Below are 22441 nucleotides of genomic sequence, written 5' to 3' on the forward strand. Positions count from 1 at the left end.
AGAGAACAGGCTGTAAACCCCATCCACTGTTGCGGGCCCTCCTGCCCCTGAGGGCCATCAGAAAAGGCAGGAATTTCAGGGTCCTGTGGTGGGGGGCGGGGGGCAGAGGACGGAAATGGCCGGGAAGGGTTTATGGGCTCTGACAGAACCACGTGGGAGGGGCCGATGAAGGTGGTTTCCAAGGTAACCAGGGTTCTGCCCTGCCCGAATACTCACTTTTCCTCCACAGCATCAAGGATCTCTGCGGGGGCTGCAGAGGAGGGAGGGGGAGGTCAGAGAGGCGGGGTGGCCTCTCCCTCCCCCCTGGGGCCCCAGTGGCACCGCTCACCATGGTCCAGCAGGTAGCGAACCACCTCCTTGCTGCCCGTGCTGACAGCATGGTGCAGAAGCGTGCGGCTCCGCTCGTCACGGTGCAGGAGGTCACCCCCGGCTCGGTGCAGCTCCTGGAGCTGGGGGCAGGAGGCAGGGCAGGGCTGGGGCTCCTCTGGGCCACCCTCCTTCCAGCCACAGAAGCACTTCCCAACTCACACGGACCCCAGGGTCCCTAGAGTCTGGGGGTCCTTCTGGAGTGCAGGGGAGAGGCCTCGGGCTTCTCTCATCCCAGGTGCCCCTGGACTCCCCAGAAACAATGACGATCAAGCCCTGGGGCTTTCAGTTCCTCTAAGACTCCCTTCTTTCTGAGCACCGGGGACAGCGGACTGAGCCAGGAAGCCCCTACGAGGGACACCAATTGTGGGTCAAACAGGGACGGGGCGGGCAGGTGGAGTGCAATCACATGGAGACCCTGCAGCGGGCCAGGCAATGACAGATGACTGCACCTGAACAGATCCGTTCTCGGCCCAAGCTAGAGGCCCCGCTCCCCGAGGGGAAGAAGCCAGAGCCTGGCACTGGTACCTTACAGAAATCATTCCTCCTGGCGGCCTCGATCAACTCTTCACCTGCATGGAACACCTGCCCGTTACACTCTGGGGCTGGAGGCCCAGGCATGTGCTGGTGTGTGGACACACACGTGACACACCACTGTGCAGAGCAGTGGGCCCGTTGGGGCACGTGTGCGGAGGGCTGTGGGCTCGTGGAGAAGGTGACCACAGCTATGTTCCTGTGAGGCTGCGTATGGGCTCCACCCCGCCCCACCGAGCCTCAGTCCCCCAACCAGGGAGGAGGCAGGGGCCCTGCAGGGAGAGGCCTCACCTGTAGGGGGTGCAGCATCCCCTGGCCGTGACCTGCAGATAGAGCAGGATGAGATGTGACAGGGCTGCGGATGGCGGGCCCAGCTCGTCGCCCTCCCCAGCCCCGACCTGGGTGCCTCCTGTAAGTTCCACAGTTTATTGAGTGCTTCCCACATGTCAAGTGCTGCTCTGGGCACGGGTGATACGGCAGTGAACACGACAGGTGGAGACCTTGCTCTCAGGGAGCTTACGTTCCAGTCAGGGAGACGAACAAGTAAACAAAGACATAAGGTGTTTTGAGAGCAGAAAGTACTACGAAGAACACAAGACAGGGTAGGGACACTGAACAGCAACTGCAGACGGGGTTCCTGGAAGGCTCCTCTGAGGAGGAAACACCGGAGCTGAGACATGAAGGGGGACAGCTCTGTGACGATGGGAGAGGCGTGTCTGAGGCGGCGAGGTCAAGGCCAGAGGCGGGCAGACCTGAGGCCTCAGGGAACCGAGAGGCGAGCGAGGTGGGACCGTGGTGATGGAGGGGAGCCGGCGCTAGCAGGGTCAGGGACCACCAGGCTCAGGCGGTGTAAGAGGAAGTGACCTGCAGTGACCGGGTACAGGGGAGGGCACACGACCACAGGGTGCAGGGAGAGAAGGTTCCAGGCTGGGGAGAGAGAGCAGGAGGCCAGAGGCACGGCGGTGTGGACAGGTGGCGTGCTCAGAAGTGGGTGGGAAGGGGACAGAACCTGTGAAGGGTCAGACAGAAGGGTGGGCGGGGAGCAGCCAGGAAGGGAGCGCAGGTCTCTGTGGCTCAGCAGGCCGGACGGGCTGAGGGCTTGCTGGCGGGGCTTGGCCCGGCTCCGTTTGCTGCCCACGAGTGAGTCGGGTGGGGACCCGCGGGCACGGGCTTACAGGGGGATTCGGGGCCGGGCAGGAGACGGCTGGGGACTCACCGGGGCGTGGGTGAGCAGGGCGAGGTGGGGAGAGGGGAGGTGGGGGTTGGGAGGTCAGGCCGGGCAGACGCCCCCAGCAGCTCAGGGTCCAGGATATAAATCTCGTCCTGTGCGATCTCGGTCACATAGTTGAGGTGTTCCTGTGGGCGGGGAGGTCAGAGCCGAGGGTCAGGGCAGGGCAGGGCAGCCGGGGGTGGGTGGGGGAGGGTCAAGGCCAGCACACGGGCGAAGCCTCTGCTGTGAGCAGGAACACGGACAGGAGGCCACCAGGCCGGGGGTCCTGCCAGTCCACTGTCCCCTCAGCTCGCCCCTCTCCTCCTCTCCCGCCACCCAAGCCCAGCCCTTTCCCACTGCTGAGCCTGCTGAGCCTTCACCCCGGTGACCTGGCCAGAAGTGCCTTTTCTTCCTTCTCTTCTGTGTCTTGCGGGAAGATACCTGTGTTTCGAGGCCCCCACCCCAACCCAGTGAACCTTTTCTGGGTACACCAGCTCCCTTTTTTTTTTTTTCTGGCTGCACCCACGGTAATACAAAAATTCCTGGGCCAGGGATTGAGCCCGTGCCATAGCAGCAACCCAAGCCACTGCAGTGACACCATCAGATCCTTAACCCGCTGCGCCACAGAACTCCGCCAGCTCCCTCTTCTTGTGCCCCTTCTCTCCACCCCCCGCCCCATCCAGGGACACGGACCAGCGAGTACACACTACGGACTGTGAGGCCTCGCTGCACCCGGCTGTGGAGGGGGGCCGGCAGAAGAGGTGCCCCCCCACCTCCCGGGACCCGGAACCAGCAGCAGATGGAGCAGGATGTGGGTGCTCACCTGGGCCCTGTCGATTCTGTAGAAGCGGCTGGCAGTGGTGGCTGTGGGAAGAGAGGTGCTGAGCAATGGGGCCCCTGTCCAGGGCCAGGTCTTCTGCTGTCCCACCCAGAGCCCCCTAGGAAGGGGGCGGGACGTGGCCCAGGACCACCAAGAGCTGGCCCTTCTGGGCTACTCACCATCCAGGAAGCACCACTTGGGAGACAGTTTCTGGCACGTTGGAGACTTGGCTCCAGCACCTTCGGGCTCCTGTGGAGAGAAGCAAAGGCTGGGGCTGGGGGGGTGACCAGAGCCCGGGCAGGTGGGGACAGCCGAGGCAGGTCCCGAACCCGCTCCTCACCTGCCGGAGCCTCTCGATGTGGGCTCGGCACAGCTCCAGGTCACTGTCTCCTGGGACCACCACGGTGCCCAGTGGCACGGCTGGGGGACAGAGTAGCCATCAGCACCCCACAGCCCTGCCCTCAGGGGCCTGGGGCTCCTTAGTGTCCCCGCCCTGCTTGCCACTCACAGGCCTCTTTGAGCTGCTCCTTGTCGTAGTGCAGGGCCTCGTAGTCGAGCATGCTGACCCTGCTCACCCGGATCCGCAGCTGCTCCGGCACCGGCTGCTGGCTGCGGGCGGGTGACAGACGGCACTCGGTGAGGGCCCTGCCCGGGCTGCTGGTCCCCGCCAGGGGCTGAACCATGTGCCCCCTCCCTGCTGCCCCAAGGGACCGTGAGCCTCCCTTCTAGATGGAGAAACCAAGGCTGGGGAGCAGCAGGGCCTGTCGAGCCCTGGGTGTGCAGAGGCTGGGGTGGGGGCACATACTCGCTGTGCAGGGGGGCAGCACTCCGCCGCTTGGCCTTCTGCACCATCGTGGCCTGGTTGCGGAGGGCAATGCGGATGCGTGAGGCCGCAAGCTTGCAGGGCTCGCCGTCCACTTGCACTGGGATGGCCTTGGACGTGGTGAGTAGCACCTCCCGGCACTGTGTCAGTCTCTCACCATGCCCACCCACCTGCAGCGCTGCCTGTGGGCACAGGAGGCTCAGGTCAGGGGCCAGCGGGGGAGTGGAGGGACCCCAAGCTCTGCCCTTCCCAGGGATGCTCTGGCTAGAGAACAAACTGAGAGTGACCCCCCCAACAGAGAGCAGGGGGAGGCTGAGACCCCAGCCAGAGGAAGGAGGTGAGGATGAGCTCTCCCATCCTGGCCAATGAAAGGAAGTTCGGTGACCCCCTTCCGTCTCGGGGCCAGGCTCCTGGGCACTGTGGGGACAGGGCCAAGGGCAAAGCAGGGCCGGGGCACTAGGCGGGCCCTGTGCTGGCCCACTCACCAGGGATGTCATGGTAAAGCCAATGACCTCGAGGTAGCCATCATCGTGCCGCTGGGGCTCAAAGTCGTGGTGCTCCCCAGGGTGGCCCCAGGGCATGGTGCCCGCGCAGTACCTAGAGGGCAGGGCACCCACGGGCTTCAGGGGACAGGCTTGCAGGGCAGAGATGGCAGGGCCCAGGTTGAGCCCTCCCCGCCTCACCTGGGGATGTTCAGGAAAACAATGCACTGGGGTTTCAGGTCCTGAATCTTGGGGGTCAGGTCAGTCCCGTCACACTAGAGGCAGGAAGGGCGCCGGGCAGTGTTGAGGGCGTCCGTTCCAAGGTGGCCTCCCTCCCGCTGGGCCCGCCCACGCAGCCTGCCACCCAGTGGCCCACTCACCACCACGCGGATGTGCTTGGCCAAGTCCTTGGAGCTGCCCATCAGGAAGTCGGAGAAGGCTGTCTGTGGGGGACAGAGGGCGTCACCACCTGGTGACAGGGAGCGTCCTTCACCACTGCCTGGCAGGGGCCCTGTGCCCTGGGAGACACAGGCAGGTGTGGGAGTGGGGGCTTGGCTGGCAGATCCCAGACTCACCCCAGCGTAGAACATCTTATTCCGAAAGCGGCTGTTGAATTTCTCTGGGTTGGCCTCTGGGGGGGGTGACAAGAAATAGGCGACAGTCAGTCGTTCTGAGCCTGCCGGGGCTTCCCAGGCTGGGGAGGGAGGGCTGAGGATGCATGTCTTTTACGGACGAGATAAAGTCGGGTTCTCTTGGGGACCCTCCTGTGACCCTCTCTCCCCGGCCTCCCAAGGCCTCCTCAGCAAAAGGCTGCCAACCTCGAGACTCGTGAAACTCCAGGGTGACGTGGGCATCAAAGCCCAGGCTGAAGTAGTTGTTGAAGACATCCAGGGGCAGCTGGGGAAAGGCCGAGGGAGCGACATGAGGGCTGCCCAGTCCCTCCCAGAGGCAACCCTTTCCCACATGGTTACACCCCCAAGAAATCGCCTCCCCCTCCCCAGCTTTGCCACGGCCTCAGGCCCTGCCCTCGCAGCTTCTGGGCGGCTCTGCTAAGGGCCCCCCACAAGCACACCCTGTGTCCTGCTGGCCGTCTCGCCAGCTTTGCTTCCCCCACCACCCTCCTCCCTGACGGGCCATATTCTGTGGGGGCTCCATGGAGCCAAGACCTGGTTCTGCTCACTGCTCAGAACGGCCCAGCAGCAGCGGGTACTCAGTAACCATGTGCCAGAGGCTGGATGACAACTCTTGTGAGGTGGGGTGCTTGTCCTCATCCCCAGATCCCAGACACCCCGGCCCCGCCTTTGACCCACCCTGTCAGTGGCGCCCTCATCACGCTCTTCAGGCCCTGCCTCAGGGTTGGGCTCAGCCCGGAGGTCCCAGCGGTCCAGCTGCACCACGTTGCCCTCCTCTACGTGGGAGAGGATCTTGGACACCGGCTCATCCGTGTAGCCCTGAGGGGACGAGGCAGGAATGAGCCCCTCTGGGGCTGGGACTCCCCCGCCGCCCGCCCACCCCAGCTCCCGGCCCGGGGGGCTCACCCCGCCCCAGTTGAGGGTGCGGGCCAAGTCATTGCCAGTGCCCAGGGGAAGGATGGCGACAGGTGGTGGCGGTTTTAAGCGCAGTTGGTCCAGGGTGGAGAGGATCCAGCCAACCTGGAGGGGGCGGGCCAGAGGAAGTCAGATCAGAGCTGCGAGGCCAGGCCAGGCAGGGGCCGGGGCTGGGGAGGGGCAGGAGCACTCACCGTGCCGTCGCCCCCGCACGCCAGGATCCGCAGGTTGTGCACCCGGCGGTACATCTCCAGCCTGGGGTCAGGAGACAGGGACGAGTCAGGGTCCGTTTGCTGCACCCGCACAGCAGGCAAGGCCTCACCGCCATCCCCCGCAGCTCTCTGGCAGGTACTCACGCCTCCTTGGGCCCTCCCTGGCTCAGGTCAAAGACTTGCCGGGGGTTGAGATACCAGAGGAAGGACTGGATGATCTTGGCGCCCTGTGGGAGGCCAGGAGGTGACAGGGGACAGGGAGGAGGAGTCAGGGGTGGCGGGTGGAGGTGTGGAGAAGCACGTGGCTGTGGAAACCAGGCCCAGGAAGGGGTGAAGGGTGGAGACGGAATTAGGTTTTCTCTGAAGGCCCCCGGGAAGGACGGATGGGGGGGCTGTGCCTACCTGGTTGCCTCCACTCTTGGGGTTCACAAATACCAGCAGGGGCTTCATGAGGGGCGACGGGGTGGGCCTGATGATGAAGGGTCTCCAGCGGCCCTCCTGAGACACAGAGAGCACATATGGCTTGTTCCTGGAGGTGGGTTCCCCATTCTCAGCAGGGCCCCTTGCGTACTGCCTCCAGATCAGACCTCACGGAGGGCCTGGCTGTGGGGCAGCCACTTGGATCTGACCCCCACCCTCTTCACGGCCCCAGAGCCCAAACCGACCCGCCAGTGGCTGGGCTGCTGCATCAGCCCAGACGGCTCAGCACTCCAAGAGGTGGGCCCCTCTCTCCCATTCCCCTCCAGCTGCCCCCAGGCCCCAGGCCTAACCTCGGGCCCTTTCTTGCTAGATTTCCTCTTGAAGGATGCCCTCTTTTTCTTCTTGCTTGCCTTGAGGGTATTCTGCAAGGGAAGCAGGTTTGTTGGTGACAAGGCGGGTGGCCCTGGGTAGGTGGCAGAGCCCACGTGTGGCGGGGGTGGGGTCAAGGGCACAGGCAGGCTCACCTGGGGCCTGCGGGCACGGAGGATCCAGGTGGGGGGGATGACCACGGCGGCATGCACCCCCAGGGAGCAGGGCTCCTCGATCTGCTGCAGCATGAAGCAGGACACCTTGCTGTGGTACTAGAAGGGAGGTGGGGGGGCGCTGCTGAGCCGGGCCCAGCTGAGACGTGGGGCCCCCCACCCAGCACAGCCCAGGGACACCTGCAGGGTGGGCCAGCGGCACTCACTGCTTGCTTGCACCAGGAGCAGCTGATGGCCACGATCTCCTTGCTGTGGAAGGTGAACTTCTGCTGGAAGCCCTAGGGTGGACAGGGTGGTGAGAGGCTGGTACCCTTGCTGGTACCAACCTCTCTCCACCCAGGGCAATGAGCACGTTTATTTATTTATTATTATTATTGTTGCTTTTTAGGGCCGCACCCGCGGCATATGGAGGTTCCCTGGCTAGGAATCGAATCGGAGCTACAGCTGCCGACCTACACCACAGCCACAGCAATGCCAGATCCGAGCCGCATCTGTGACCTACACCACAGCTCACGGCAACACTGGATCCTTAACCCACCGAGTGAGGCCAGGGATCAAACCTGCATCCTCATGGATACTAGCTGGGTTCGTAACCTGCTAAGCCACAACGGGAACCCCCAGAGCACATGTTTTAAAAAACAAAAAAACTGTGAAATGAGTCCCTAGAGCAGGAAGGCTGAGCCAGGCATCCAGGACGCTCTGAAGTTAGTCACAGTGTTGGGTGGCACTGTGATCTGCTGCCTGACTGATGCCTCCTTCCCGACCCAGGCCTGCCGGGCCCCTGGTGCGCTTTTAAAGTTCTTTATGGTACCGATCACATTCAGTTCCTTGTTCCTTCCACACATGTTTACTGTGGGCCTACTATGTGCCCGATACTGCTGGACACCGAGAGTGAACGGAGGAAGCAGGGAGAAGGCCGCTGAGACTGCACTTACTCAGGTAACAGACAAGACGCAAACGACGAATAGGTCACCAAAACCAAGGCCGCTGCAGATTGTGCTCAGGGACCCCCTTGCAGCCTGTCGGCGAGCCACACCCTCCTCCAGTGGACAGGGACCCCCCCCCAACCTGCTTGGTGCATGGCCCCCAGCAGGCCCTCGACATGCATCTGCTGAGTTAATGAATGAAGAGGTCTGTCGGCCCTTCCAAGGGCTCACACACGACTGCAGAGCGGTGCAGACACACTGCTCTCCGCCCCTGCTCTCCCGCTCAGCCCAGAGACCTGGGCGTTCTGGAACCAACTGGGCTTTGCAGCCAGGCCGACAGTGAGCTCTGCACTCTGGGAATGCAGTCCGGGATGGACAGGCCACATGATGCGTGGGAGCCACAGGGCCCGGGGCGAGTGGGTGGGGCCTCACCTTCCCACAGTGCCGACACTTGCCATCCTGGCGTCGCCTGTGTACCCAGTGGTGCCGCACGAAGGTTGGCTGGCGGGAAAGAGACACACCGCTGGAGTGAGTGAGGGGGAAAGGTTGCCTGTGTGTAAGCAAGATGCGGCTGAAACCTTCTTTCCGTGGCCCTGAGGTGGGGGCTTGGGCTCAGAGGCAGGACAGCGAGGCCTAGGACGCACGAGGGTGGGTGGTGCCCCACCCTCTCTGCAGGCAGGGCCAGCTAGCCAGGACGTCCCCTTTGAGACCCTCAGAGCCTCGGCCCTGTACTGTCCTGAGCCCCAGAGCAGCCTAGAAGGAGCTGAACCCTGGTTGGCACTCTGGTGACAGTGCAGGAAACCCGGGGCCCCAACTACCCCAGGCACTTACCTCACGGACGTTCCTGGAGCCTGACTCACGAAAGGATGGCTTACAGCGGAAATTTATCTGTGAAACATGCAATGATCACCACATGTCAGAACCTCTCTTTGAGGGGTCTGGCACATGGCCACCTCCTCCAGGAAAAGGTCACACAGTGTCATCCCTGTGAGGCAGGGAGAGCCCCCCCCATCATCCTGGGAACCCTAAGAATGTGAGACGCCTCTTCTCAGAGGCCTTCTGCACCTCTACTCCCCTCCGCTAGCCAGAATCCTTCCTTCCTCTGCTCACTCTCCTGCGATGAGGACTGCAGGCTCCGTATCCACCTCCCCCACTACAAGGGCACCAAGGTTGAGCCTCCTCTGCTTTTCCTCACCCTCCGGCACTTTCAACTTAGACACACGCAGGCAACCGGGTCCTTGCCAGCCTTGCCTGCCGACTGGTCCCTGGAGATTGTCAGCTCATTTGTGGAATCCTGGTTTAATTTTCACCTTAGGAGGTGGCAATGGGTCTGTAGTGCCTGGGGCTACATTTGTTTTTCTTTTCCTAACTGGCCCTGCTTCAGCCTTAGCAAAATTGTAGGGAAACCTCACTTTACCAGTCAGGAGACGGGGGAGTCCATGTTAGCCTTGTTTGCGCCATTCTCAGTCCTACAGATTCTGCTCATGTTGCCCAGGGAGCCCCGATGGGCCATGGCAAGTCCTCTCACCTTCTGCCTAGACCCGCCCACCCAGCATTCTTGCCACCTCCCTTCCTAGAAGCATGTGGCCCAGGTGTACCCCCAGTTGCAGACACACCAAGGACAATGGCCCTTGGGGAAAGGTCTCCTCAGTGGCAGCGTGCAGCGGGAAGAGCCAGGCTTCAGGGCTACACAGGACTGGCCCAGACACAGCTGAGTTAGGAAGCTTCAGCAAGGCACGGCCCCTGCTAACTGTAAGTTTGAGAGCTGATAAAATTGTGTCTCAGCCATCATTCATGACTTCATCTTGTCAAGTATAATAGGCAATGAACTCTACTCTGTGCCAGGCTTGTTCTAGGCCGTGCGGACACAGTGGCAAATAAAACATGGTCATTTTGGCTCTGGGGTCCTTGGGCTCTTTACTGCCATGCACACTGGGGCACCCCCGCAGGTGATGCTTGTGTAACACAAGTATGTGTGTATAGATACACACGTGTGTGCACTGAGATGGCTTCAGCACCCAAAGGGCATAGGCAGGAAAGCAACCACACTCACCTTCTCCAGCTGTTCAATGCAGGGGGTGTGCACCACGATCTTGCAGGCTGCACACTTTCTCCGGGATACTGATTTCTGCTGCAGGAAAGAGAGGGTCCCTGAGGCACCAGGGAACTCCACCCAGGATAGGCAGAGAAATCCTCACCCTGTGTGTACTGGGAAAGCCCCAGCCCTGGTATCAGAACACAGCCCCATTCCTCTTGCCATCCTCAGGCAGCCCACCCCACGGCAAGGGTGCTCAGGTACAGCCTCATTCTCACCTTCCCCTGGAAGGGCCGCAGCCCTGGGGTCAGCAGGGGTTGGCCTATGGGAGTCTAGACTAGGCTCCACCACCAGGGGGCAGTGTGCCGCACAGAGCTCACTCACCAGCATCTTGGCTACACAGTACTGCTCCCCAACATAGCAGAAGTCCCCGGACACGTTGGTCTCGAACCAGATGTGTTCCCCATACGTTGCTGACTCCTAGACCATGAAAGGAGCATGCTCAGTGCGTGCCAGCTGCCCAGCCTACCAGGAGGCCCTTGCTCTGCCCCATCAACCCTCCCTCTTCCCAGACAAACCTGCTCCAGCAGCCAATCTACTTTGCTCCGTTCTGTTTTCCCCACTGTCCCTTGGCTCAAACGTGGCTACCCCAGAAGGTCTGCCCTGACCCCACAGGCCCAGGGGCTCCTCTCATAGCTGCCCATAGTACCCCCAACCCCGACTGGTTCCCCACCTGTTCCTCCCCGCTCCCGGCCACTCACACTCCAGTCCACAGTGCTCCGGATCTGCCGCTCAGGCTCGATGCACGGGGCCCCAGGAGCAGGAGGAGGGGGTGCCAGGTGCTGGAGGCCCGACTTGGTGATGGCTTTCCTACAGAAAAGGAGACAGCTGAGGCTGGCTGAGCACTGGAGACTCCCTCCTCCCCCCTCACCTGGGATCTCCGCCCTCGCCATGTCCTCAACCCCAGGCCAGGACAGGGATGGCAACAGGGAGGGTAGAGGACGCCCTGCTGCAGCCCAAGATTGTGAACGGATCTCCGAAGCAACCGAGCCCTCCTTACAGCCCTTCTGAGCACTGCCCAGAGCTGTTCCCGGGCTGGGGACCCTCAGGCCAGCGCCTCAGAGGCCGCACCACTTGCCCACTGGCTGCAGCTATACCTACGCAAGCAGGGCACTCCAGGTCTGGGGTCCGGCTGACTTGCGCCGCAGGGCTACCTGGCGCCTGCGGGACAGTGGGCGCACGCGGGCGGGCATCCCGGGGCTGGCTGTGGTGCCCGAGGCTCTTCGGCCCCCAGGGTTGGGATGCTGGCCTGAGGGCCGCTGCTGGCTGAGGCGCCGGTAGTAACCGTGCAGGCCCGAGAGGGCACAGTCGTACACCACGTCGGCCGGCAGCAGATGGGAGGAGGCCCGGCGCCGGCGCCAGTGGGGAACGGGCAGCAGGGGCCGGGCGTCCTGATGCAGAAGTGGCCCTGGTCTCTTGGTGCCTGGCCAGCTGGCACTCAATGATGTAAGGGTCACATCCTCCTCCTGGACCCCCTCCTCTGCCTCCTCCATGCCCATGAGCCCGGCCAATAGCAGGGGTGCGCCCAGAAGCCGGGTCCTGACCGTGGAGGGCTGCGGGGTGGGCACCTCATCCACGGTGAAGCGGGGGTTGCAGGCGGGGGGTGCGGTGCTGGAGCGCCGGCGGCTTGAGTGCCGGGCCCCCACCCTGCAGCCCAGGAGGCAGCCCTGGAGCTGTGCGCTGGAGCGGCGCCGCTGTGCCAGGGAGGAGGAGGCCTGCCCGGCCGGCGAGCGGCGCCGGGCCTTGCCCGTGGGCAGCCCCACACCACTGGGCCGCCGCTGCCCCTCTCCAGGACCTGGCGCCTTCCGCTGGAAGTGTCTCCTAAAGAAGGTCTCCATGGCAGGGGCAGGAGGGTGGCTGTTGGGCACAGAGACCAGGAGCATCAGGAGCTGGGCCAGGCCACTGCCCATCCTGCTCCCAGGAATCCAGTCACAGCCTCTGTCCTCAGCAGAGAGGGGACACTGGGGAGGAATGGGGGAGGGCTGGCCTATGGCCTCCGATCTCGTCAACAGGGTGTTCAAGGAACCAGAGGACCCGGGGGGAGCCCAGGTTCAGCTCTGTCGGACGCAGTAGCCTCTCCCCAGTCCTGCCCGGTGCTGCCCAGGACTGCTGGGTGGGAAGTGCTGCCAGTCCCCATCTGGCTTCCCTGTCCAGGCACCACGATCCACAGAGCTCGGGCCTAAATGACTTCAGGACCCTTGCCAGAAGCTGATGGAAAAGAAAGGAAAAAAGAAGCTGGAAGCTGGGAGCCAGCCTAGAGACTGAGGGCAAGGCTCTTCCTTTCGTTGGGCCTTTGTGGTGCCAACAACACAGGGCAGGTTAGGCTGAGGTGTCCCCTCCTGCGACGTGGCAGGAACCAAGAAATGGTGAGAAAATGAGGCTCTCTGAAGAGAAATTCAGTTCTGAGATGATCCCACCCTTGGAGTCAGGCTGAGAGTGGCACTAGAAATGGAGAGAACCTGACGCGTGCCTTAATTATTATTTTTTTCTTTTTAGGGCCACACCCATGGCACATGGAGGTTCCCAGGCTAGGAGGTGAAATGGAGCTCCAGCTGCTGGCCTACACCACAGCCACAGCAATGCAGGATCCGAGCTGCATCTGTGCCCTACACCACCGCTCATGGCAATGTCGGATCCTTAATCCATTGCGCGAGGTCAGGGATCAAACCTGTAACCTCATGGTTACTAGTCGAATTCGTTTCCACTGTGCCACAACAGGAACTCCTGATCAAGGGCCCAGAGAACTGGAGAGGCGGCTGCGTGGGGAGAGAAGCCACTGGGGGACGTTGTGTGGGAGGCCACAAGAGCCAAGAGAGCGCCTCTGGGCTCTGGGCATGCGTGCTCTGTCTCTGAGAGGCTAACAGTAAGCACTCTTCTGGTCTCGCCCTTCTGAGGCCCAGCAGGGACATTTGTGTGTGAAAAGTGCTGGCCAATGTCTGAAAACCCGTCAGCTCTTCTGCTGAGGGAGCCTGTGAACTGCACCTTGACCTGGGCCGCCCAGAGCTCCCTCCTGCAGGATGTGTGGGGAGCACCCTTGCTCAGGCCATCCTCCCTTGACCTGGTCTGAACATGGGCTCCGATGCTTTGCCAGCTCACCTACCCACCGCTGTCCCTTCTTCACAGGCCACTGGGAGCACCTGCACCCTTACCTCTTACTAACAGTGGGGAAGGCCTTCAGGGAGGCAATGCCTCCAGAGCGCCTGGGGCCATCAGGTACTCTCCCGGGCCCCGGCAGCCACAGGGAGGCCTGAGTCACAGTCACAGGACATCTGCCTGGGGCTGACAAGAGATACTTCTGCCCGCTAAGGGCCTCTGACAAGAGTTAGGCCTGGAGGGTGGGAGCCCTGGACAAATGGTGGGAGGCGATGGGTTTGAGGAGTCAGGCTTGGGCTGCATGTCCAGCACCTACTCCTCCCATGCCCCACCCCTGGGGGTCCAGGCAGGCAGGGTCAGGGCCAGGGCCTTGGATGGGTGCAGGGCTACTGAGAGGGAGTCAGCCATGTCTGGGGAAGCAGTGTTCAGGCCTGCCCGTCTCTGGGTTTCTGCCTCTTACAGTCCCCGGCCTCTGCCGGTGACAGGGAGAAGGGCAGGAGAGCTCTTGGCTCCCTCCGAAAATCAGTACCATCAAGGCTCACATTTACGGAGCGCCCACACGTGTCAGGCACTGCACTGAGCCCTTTACAAACGTGTGCCATTTCATAAACCGCAGCACCCTACAGAACACACATCATGCTCAGTTCCTGAGGACGTGCAAGGAGGTAACCTGCTCAGGTGCATAGCTGGTCGATGCGGAGCCAGCGCTGGAACCCGCCTCCACCTGAGGAGGACAAAGCCTGCACCTGAGATACAGGGAGAGCAGGGGCTGCCCTCCTGGACCAGGAGCTGGCACTCAGGTGGGACGGGGGCAGGAAGGGAGCCATAATAAAGCAGTAGTGGTCCCTTTACCCCAACACCTGGGCTAAGCACTCTCATGTGCCAGCTTCTTTGATCCCCACCACCACCCCAAGAGGCAGGCAGGACCAACGGCTCCATTACAGAGACGAGGAAACTGAGGCTTGACGACGTACAGTAACATGCTCCAAGGTCACACAGCTGGCCAGTGACAGGACTAGGACCTGATCCCAGGTCTGCCTGACATGGGGTCTGCTCTGCACCCGGGAAGAGGAAGCTGAAGGCCCAGCTGCCCACTGCTGCCAAGGCACCGGCTTGCCAGTGCTCCCCCAGGGTGTCGGCTTTCCCCACCCGCCTGGTCAGGCCGCCCTGTGACAGCTGCCCAGCCTGGAGGAGATTAGTCACCCGAACACACCACCTGATGCGAGTGTCACTCAGAAAACAAAAGGCCACAGTCAGTGCGGGGGGGAGGGGGGGGGTGATAGGCTCACCATGGGCAGCGGGGAGGGCTGGACCCTGCCTGCTGCCCCAGACGGATGCCCACAAGAGGGACCAGGAGGAAGAGGTGGCCCGTACCCTCCCTCACGACATGGGGTGTGGGGGGGTGGGGGGGCAGCGTATAGGTGCTCCCCCCGTGCCCTGGCCTGCGCATGGCCCGAGCTCTCCTTGGCTGCCTCGATGCGTGGGCAGCTGGGCAGGTGAGGCTGGGCTGGGGTTGGGTGACCATGTGCAAAGCCCCTCCCTCACAGGCCTCAGTTTCCTCGTTTGCCCAGGGAGGCTGTTGGCTGGCTGAGTGGACCTTTTATGACAAGCTCTCCTAGGAGGCCCCCACGCCTCCATGCTCCCAACACTCCCTCCCCGGGCCCCATGCTTCCTGTTCCCCAGGTCGCCATAGAAACCTCTGTCCTCTGGTCAGCAGTTGCCTGACTCCTGACTTCCTATCTCTGCTGAGGCTTCTCCGGGGTCTGGTCAGAAGCCCAGCCTGGCCTCAGGCCTGTCCCAGCCTTTCCTCTGCCTGGGCCTGGAGTTTCTTCCCACAGCGCAGCTCGGAGGGGCGGCTCCTTCTCACCTCACACCCTCGCCTTCCACATACCACATACCACACGTGCAAAGGTCATCAGAGGAGGCCCCACAGGGTTCCGACACCAACGGCAGAGCAAAACGGCTGCCCCTCGGCCTCCTGGTGGGGGACTGGGGAAGCCTCTTACACCCGAAGGAGACAGGGCGGGAAAGGACTCATGGGGCCCGCTGATGGGAGCCTGGGGAGGACAGAGGATGCTATGGGGAGACACACATGCGGGCGGGGGGGTGGAGGGGTCTGGCCACACGCCCTCGATGAACAGCCGTGAGTGTGGCTGCAGCGGCAAGGCTAAGGCAGCTGCTGGGGTGAGGGGACACGAGGGCCCCAGCTTCATCAGCTACTGGCTAAAAGGACAGGGTTCCTGGCCTCCCAGCCCACCAGACTGTCTCACACCCCATTTCAGTTTCAAGTGGAAAAGCCTGCGGGCTTTGGACTCCTACATCTGCCATTGCTTTCCCCGGGCTGATCGACAAAGTTTCCTGAGTCTCAATTTTCTTACCTGCCAAATGGGGACGATACTACCTAGTTTGGAAGGTCTGACATAAGGGAGGTTCGGCTAAGACTCTGGTATAAAATACCTGACAATAGGTACCTGGCAGAGAGGAGGGGCACGGCAGAGCCCACGCCCACAGCAGCGCCAGGGTGTGCAGACTGTGCCACCTCTTGGGGTTTGTCTCTGCCCACAGTGGGGGTGGGGACCCAGAAAGGGAAGCAGGAGTACCCCGGACGGCCACCACCCACATGAGGAAGAGAGCCTGGCAGCCAGAGCCATCTGGGTATCTGCTCATGCTGAGAGGGCCCTCTGCCTCTGGCATCAGGCCTGGCTCCCAGGGACTTCTCTGCCTCCAGAGGTGCTCGCTCAGGTCACCTTGTGGGATTCGGCTGGAGTGCCCACCCCATGCTGTGGGCAGCGCCCCACACGCCCCTCTGCCTGGGAAATGATGCGTAGTGGTCAGGGCCTGGTGCTGCTTCCCCAGGGTCTGCTGGTCAGAAGCCACCTCTGGCTGCTTTGCTCCCCCTGCCCCAGGTCTGAGGGACGGCTGGAAGGGGGGGCCTGCCGGGGGGCTGGCGAGGCAGAGTTCCTAGGTCTCTACTCACTACAGGGGGCCTGCCATAACCAAACCCAACCAAACAAAACCACACTGCACAGTGGGGAGAGGTGGGCCAGAGCTGCACAGTGAAGGAGGTGACCAGGCCAGTAAGTGTTAACCTCGACGGGGTCTGCCTGGCTCGGGGTCCCGAGCTCGGTGGGCCTCCTCTTTCCCGGTCCCTTTCCATCAGCTTCAGGAGCCTCGTCTGGGGACGGTGGTGCCTGGGCCCACCCGGACCCCCTCCTCCCCAGACCCACCCAGACAGATGCAGGAGGGAGGAAGCAGAAGGCAAGGGAGGGTTGGGGGGAGCCCCTTTGACCTGATCTGGAAGGCAGGGCGGCAGGTGGGGGCTGGGGTCCCCGTGGGCGGGCGAGCCCCGGCTCTGGCTCCAGCTCCGGGCTGCTGGCCACTGGCTGAGCAAGTCCTAGTTTGGAGAGTGAGCCGCCGCTGTGGCTGCTCCTCTGCCCCCTCCCCCTCGCCACCCTCCTCCCCCCAGCCTGAGACAGCCGTTATGAAAATAACCCGATTGGTAACCGACTGCACTTCCTCTCCCAGCAGTGCAAGCAGGCGGCAGTGGGCGGGCAGCACACACCACACGCGCACGAGCCTTGCCTCCTGGCTTCTCTTCCCAAAGTCCTCAGAGCCAAGCGGAGCAGCAGCCCAGGAGCCTCCCCTCCACCTGGCACCTGTCACAGCACAGCCCCTGCCTCAGCGATGGGGGGGTGGGAACTATGGGGGTCACCCAACAGCCTGTCACACCCACTAGATAGGTTTTCCAGGGTCTGAGGAGAGCATGTGAGACAGCTAAGCCCGGGCTCCAGATAAAATAACCACAAAAATAAATATGTGGAGTGTTTCACAACTTACAAAGCACTTTTTCACAAGCACTGCCAGACAGGAGGCTTGTACTCCCCTATGCAACAGGCATTTCAGTCCCAGCTCAAACATCAAGGTCCTGAGGCTCGTGGAGGGCTGACTGCCCGCAGCTCAGAAGTGGCTGAGCAGAGCCTCTGGGTCCCCAGTTTCCCAGCCCTGCCAAGGGGGCCTGTCAGATCCAGGAGAGGCCAGCCCATGTCACCTCTAAACTGCCCAGAATGCCACCCCACAGTTCATACTCTTGGCCCCTAGGGTCTATCTAGCATGGCAGCTCTCAAACTTCCTGGGCCCAGGACCCCCTTACACTCTTTTTTTTATCATTGAAGATCCCAAAATAGTTTTGTTTGTTTGTTTTGGCCACACTCACAGTATATAGAAGATCCCGGTTGCACCTGTGCTGCTGCAGAGACAATAGCGGACAGGTAACCTGCTGCGCCACAGTGGGAACTCCCTCAAATGGTTTTGTTTGTGGGGGTTATAGCTATTAATATTTACCATTATGACAAATTAAAACTCAGAAATGTCTAAAATACTATTAATTTGTTTAAAAACCATAAAGCCATTATCTATTAATATAAATAACATACTTTTATGAAAAAACAAACTATACCTTCTGAAACAATAAAGCAGCGAGGAGAGTGGGATGTTTTAATTTCTGTGAATCTCTAACGTCTGGCTTAACAGAAGATAGCTGGATTCTAATATTTGCCTCTGCAGTCAATCTGTGGTGATGTGCTGTTTTGGTTGAAGTATATGAAGAAAATTCTGCTTCACACTGACAAGTAGTTAGAAAAGGAAGTTTTGTTTTTGTTTTTTTAGGGCCGCACCCACAGCATATGGAGGTTCCCAGACAAGGGGTCGAATGGAGCTGTAGCCACCAGTCTACACCACAGCCACCGCAATGCCAGATCCGAGCTGTGTCTGTGACCTACACCACATCTCTCAGCAATGCCAGATCCTTGACCCACTGAGCGAGGCCAGGGATTGAACCCGAAACCTCATGGTTCCTAGTCAGATTGGTTAACTGCTGAGCCACGACGGGAACTCCCAAGGAAGGAGTATTTTAAGGGGCTTTTCAGGCAATTGTGGATATCCTTCCTTGCTGCTGTACCAAGATATGATACGTGGTAGTTTTTTAAAGGTACATGGGATCTGAAATGATATCAGTGAACTCTTCCCTGGTCTATCTTGTATTTTGAATTTTGCAACATCAAACATCGGTCATTGGAAAATATTGGCTTACTGAGTTGAGGCAGATCTCCAGATGTTGATTCGAGGTTTCCAAAAATTCTAATTTTCACTCAAAAGCTCAAATTTTATCAATAGCAACAAATACTCCTATTGTTTTTGAAATGACAAGCTCACTTCATTCATTTTGAGAAAATGTCTGCCAAATACCTAAGTCTGAAGGGTTTGGCCTGTCAGGTATTCTTTCAAGTTAAAATGATGTTCCTAAAAAAAAAAAAAAAAAAAAAAAAAAAAAAGGGACGAGTAGTGCTTGCAAGGCAGTCACAAAAGTGCTTTTCAAGACAACCATCATGGTTTGGTTTGTGGCAAAAATGCCTTAGTATATTCGCATTTCTTCACACAGAATATTTAAAAAGATGCACACTTAAGGGATCCAGGCTTTATAAATGAATACCCGTAGTGCATTTTGTGTTGTTGCTGCGAATGTGAAGAATACAATGGCTATGAGCTCACGTGGGCGCCACTGCCTGGGTCTGTGTCAAGCCTCTAGTAATTTTACCTACCATTGCTTTTATACCATAAGTATACAAATATTAACACAGCAAAAGGGACATAAACCAGGGTAGTTCTGAAAGTATTATGAAAATGGTTTTGACCTCAACAATTCCCTGAAAGGGTCAAGGGCACCCCCAGGACCATGCTTTGGAAAACCACTGAATCAGAATGAATTCTACTAAATCCTCCAGCCTAGCAAATGTGTCTTCTGCGACACGGCACTAACTCAGCCTCCTAAGCTTTGACACAACTCCTGGTTCTGGCCACATGAACCCATTCCCTGTTCCCTGATGCGTTTGTGTCCAAGCTCACTGCTGTGCCGTTGCACACGGCAGACCTTCTGCCTGGAATACTGGCCTCCTTTCCCATCTCCTTTCAGAATCCCACCGGCTCACAGCTGCCCCAGCCAAGAGAACAGCACTTCCGCTGATGACTCCACACCATCTGTCTGGCTCCTAGGCCATGGGACCCCTGGAAGTCCAGAATCTCTCAAAACCCCATGCCTAGTTCCTCCCGCCCGCCAGGCCGTGTGCATCTGGGCACGCCCGGCACGGTGTCTGGCAGGGAGTCCAGTGTTTACTGCTGATCAGCTCGGGAGGAAGGAACAGGGAATTCCGTGGGGGAGGGGCCAGGGCCCTAACGGAAGAGAAGGGCTTCCTCCCGGAGGGCCGGGCCGACCACAAGGCCCAGGCCACTTCTCTTTGTGGGGCACAAGGGGATGGCAGCAGCTTTTGTTTTAGCAGCTGCCTTCTCCTCCTCTCCAGAGGACCCGGACAGGGACAGCTGAGGCTCCTCTCCGGGCTGTGTGCCACTGCCCACTCCACACTCTCCCAGGCTTTCCTTATAAAACCTGTTTCCTTATGAAACAGGGTTTGGCGGCACGAAGTCACAAGGTGAGAGTGTGGGCAAGGCGGGGAGAGGAGTGGCTGCCTCAGATGCCTGGGGACTGGGCCAGGACCCCAGCTCTGAATTCCTGGCTGAAACATCCCCGGACTCTCCCTCACACCCCGAGTCCCAGTCTCGGGGTCTGGCTCCTGGGAGGCACGGGAGAGATGCTGGTGGGATTAATGACCGGCTCGTTCCCTTAGAGCCTCCCCTCCAAGCCATCCTCCCCCTGCCATCAGAATTCATTCGGAGTGTCCACTTACCCTTAACTGGCTCTCTACCGTCAGGGGAGCTGAATGCAAAGAGCTGGGCCTGGCAGTCAACAAGCTTCTCTGCCTCCTCTCCCATCTTCCATACTTTTTTTTTTGTCTTTTTGCCATTTCTTGGACCGCTCCTGCGGCATGTGGAGGTTCCCAGGCTAGGGGTCTAATTGGAGCTGTAGCCACCAGCCTACACCACAGCCACAGCAACGCGGGATCCGAGCCGCGTCTGTGGCCTACACAACAGCTCACGGCAACGCCGGATCGTTAACCCACTGAGCAAGGGCAGGGATCGAACCCACAACCTCATGGTTCCTAGTCGGATTCGTTAACCACTGCGCCACAACGGGAACTCCATACTTTTTATATTTTATTTGACAAATAGGTAACTCACTCTGTGCCTGACACTGTCCTCTAAGTGTTTTACAAATAGTCGCTCATTTTATTTCATACAAAAGTAATAATTAGGAGTTCCCTGGTGGCCTAGTGGTTAAGGATTCAGCATTGTCACTGCTGGGGTGAAGGTTCGAGACCTAGCTCGGGAACATTCGTGTGCCATGGGCACGGCCAAAAAAAAAAAAAAAAAAAAAAAAAGCAATAGTATTAATTATCCTTGTTTTATGGATGAGGAAATTGAGGCACAAAGAAGTTAAATTACTTGCCTGCAGTCACGCAGCTGGTAAGTGGTAGAACTGGAATTCCAACCCAGGAGTCTACTCCAGGTCTACACTCTCTCCCCCTCGCTGTATTTCTAGATGCTTCTGTCAAACAATGCATGGGGATCCCTTTGTGCCTGTGCGCTTGGCACCTGGCAGTCTCTCTGCCTAGAACACCATTCTCTTCTGCTCAGGGAACTCTCCATTTTTTTCCTCCCATCTTTTCAGAGCTGGCTCAGTTATTGGCTCTGCTGGAAAATTCTCTCCAGCCTCCACTCCCAAGGGGTTAGCTGCTCCCACACTCAGGCCCTCTCTTGGTTATTCTAGGCCATCAGTGCTGGTTTACGACTCTATCCCCCACCAGACTGTGTGCTCCAGGGACCATGTGTTACTCGTAACTGGATCCCCAGGGTCCAGAAGTGCCGGATGTGGTCTGAAGAGTGAATGGAGGGAAAAGTGAATGGTCCAGGCTCAGCCTCAGGGATCAAGCTGAGAGCCAAGGGCTTTGGGCTGGCACAGTGACCCACTGGCGGGCCACTCCAGGCCTTCTTGCCAGCACTGGGTGGACAAGTTGTTGGTTTGGGCTGAGTTCTTGTGTCTCAGAGGGACACACTGAAATTGATCTCAGATGGGAATGCTGAAGTCTCCCGCGTCTCCCAACACCTAGCTGGGGGTGCTACCAAGCCCTGGCTGGCCCCGGCCCCCACTCCTGGTCCCTTGTGGCAGGTCTCTCGCGGCCTTCTCCTGTGTCTGCTGCGGGCTCCCGTTCCCCATCTGCCAGGAGCAGCATTCCTCTCTTTTCCCTCATTCAAAATTTAACTCACCCTGACTCTTCTGTCCAAGCCGCTCCCCCCTCCCTAGAAGGGGAGACGCCCTAGAAGATCTCTCTAGAATCAGCTGCCAGCCCTCAGGGCCACACCATGCCTCCTAGGCCTCATGCATTCTGCACAGGGTTGTTCTTTTTTTTCTTTCTATTTTTCTGCCTCAAAGGCAGTCAATGTGCCTAAAATCTCCCTGAGAGGTCACAGGGGTCAAAGGGTTTTTCCCAGGCTTGGGATTGAATCTGCCCTCTGACCAGCTAGGCGACCTCAAGCCAAATCTCTTACCCTGGCTGGCCTCAACTGCCTCATCTGCTTAATGGGGACAGCACGACCTTGTCTTCCTCGAGGGACTATTGTAGGCAGGAAAGAGAAAGTGTTTGTACATGGTAACCAAGTCCTCGAATTTACCAAAACTTTCAAGACAGACCATATCTCCTGAGGCCTAAAAATTAGGACAACCTCCTCGGAGTACGATTTGGCACCGACTCTCCAGGCTGAAGATACACCGCCCTATAAGCAAGCGCTGGTGGACAGAACACGCCAGGAGTCGTGCACCAGCGCAGAATCCAAAGGACAGCCTGCAACAGCAGGAAAACTGCCAACAACCTAAATGTCCATCCGCAGGAGACGGGGCAATTCGGCTGCCGGACAGTTATAAAAAGCACAGAGCACGGCACTTAAATGGGTTGACACTAGAGCACGTGTTTCTAGATGGATAAATCTCCAAAACAACACGGAGGGAAGGAAAAAAACCTAGATTCAGATCATGTCCGATACACCATTTAACTCACGTGCAAAACCATATCAAACAGTACAGTGTGTCACTATGGGTGTGTACACAGATAGGAAAAAAATCTTAAAACAGGTGTGAGAACATAAACAGCCCAATCAGGATTGTGGTTTCTTCGGGGGAGGGAGACACAGAGCCTCCTGCTCTATCCAAGGCGATTATGGCCTAATGGTAAGATCTGTGTTGCATTATTCTGTGTACTTTCCTCATGCTAAAATATTTAATGCTTTTGAAAAGATTCTTAAATATTAAAAAAAAAAAAAAAAGACCCCCCCAGAGGGAGAAGAGCTCCCACCCGGCGTCCTGGGTCTTCCATGGATGGCTTTTGGCAGCAGCATGGAGCCCCGAGGGTTCCTGACCCTGTCTCACA

At 59.2% G+C, this 22441-nt stretch overlaps 1 protein-coding gene across 40 annotated transcripts in view; it reads right to left on the minus strand.

The window, feature by feature from the left end:
• Positions 1-22441, minus strand: part of DGKZ (diacylglycerol kinase zeta) — a 41749-nt gene that overhangs the window by 1174 nt on the left and 18134 nt on the right. For 4 of the 40 annotated variants that reach the window (XM_021085254.2, XM_021085256.2, XM_085011330.1 and 1 more), the window contains exons 2-29: positions 10679-10787; positions 10302-10397; positions 9936-10010; positions 8714-8770; positions 8315-8383; positions 7163-7234; positions 6939-7055; positions 6765-6836; positions 6397-6492; positions 6139-6221; positions 5977-6037; positions 5774-5887; positions 5546-5686; positions 5054-5132; positions 4811-4866; positions 4616-4678; positions 4437-4510; positions 4239-4350; positions 3736-3935; positions 3439-3539; positions 3271-3350; positions 3110-3179; positions 2934-2974; positions 2117-2256; positions 1192-1223; positions 895-938; positions 329-449; positions 217-250 (exon numbers count right to left, since the gene is read on the minus strand). In XM_021085254.2, the coding sequence (XP_020940913.1) occupies positions 217-250; positions 329-449; positions 895-938; positions 1192-1223; positions 2117-2256; positions 2934-2974; positions 3110-3179; positions 3271-3350; positions 3439-3539; positions 3736-3935; positions 4239-4350; positions 4437-4510; positions 4616-4678; positions 4811-4866; positions 5054-5132; positions 5546-5686; positions 5774-5887; positions 5977-6037; positions 6139-6221; positions 6397-6492; positions 6765-6836; positions 6939-7055; positions 7163-7234; positions 8315-8383; positions 8714-8770; positions 9936-10010; positions 10302-10397; positions 10679-10787 (2409 nt within the window). Of the gene's footprint in view, positions 1-216; positions 251-328; positions 715-894; positions 939-1191; positions 1224-2116; positions 2257-2933; positions 2975-3109; positions 3180-3270; positions 3351-3438; positions 3540-3735; positions 3936-4238; positions 4351-4436; positions 4511-4615; positions 4679-4810; positions 4867-5053; positions 5133-5545; positions 5687-5773; positions 5888-5976; positions 6038-6138; positions 6222-6396; positions 6493-6764; positions 7056-7162; positions 7235-8314; positions 8384-8713; positions 8771-9935; positions 10014-10301; positions 10398-10678; positions 10788-11078; positions 14699-16359; positions 16472-22441 lie in introns of those variants that run through there. The other 36 variants (XM_021085255.2, XM_085011328.1, XM_021085257.2 and 33 more) reach the window with 28 other exon arrangements.

This window comes from Sus scrofa, chromosome 2, assembly GCF_054392235.1.
Source record: "Sus scrofa isolate SSC_HxYL_T2T_F1_AM1 chromosome 2, Sscrofa_HxYL_maternal_Yorkshire_Landrace_v2.0, whole genome shotgun sequence".
NCBI classification, from domain to species: Eukaryota; Metazoa; Chordata; class Mammalia; order Artiodactyla; family Suidae; genus Sus; species Sus scrofa.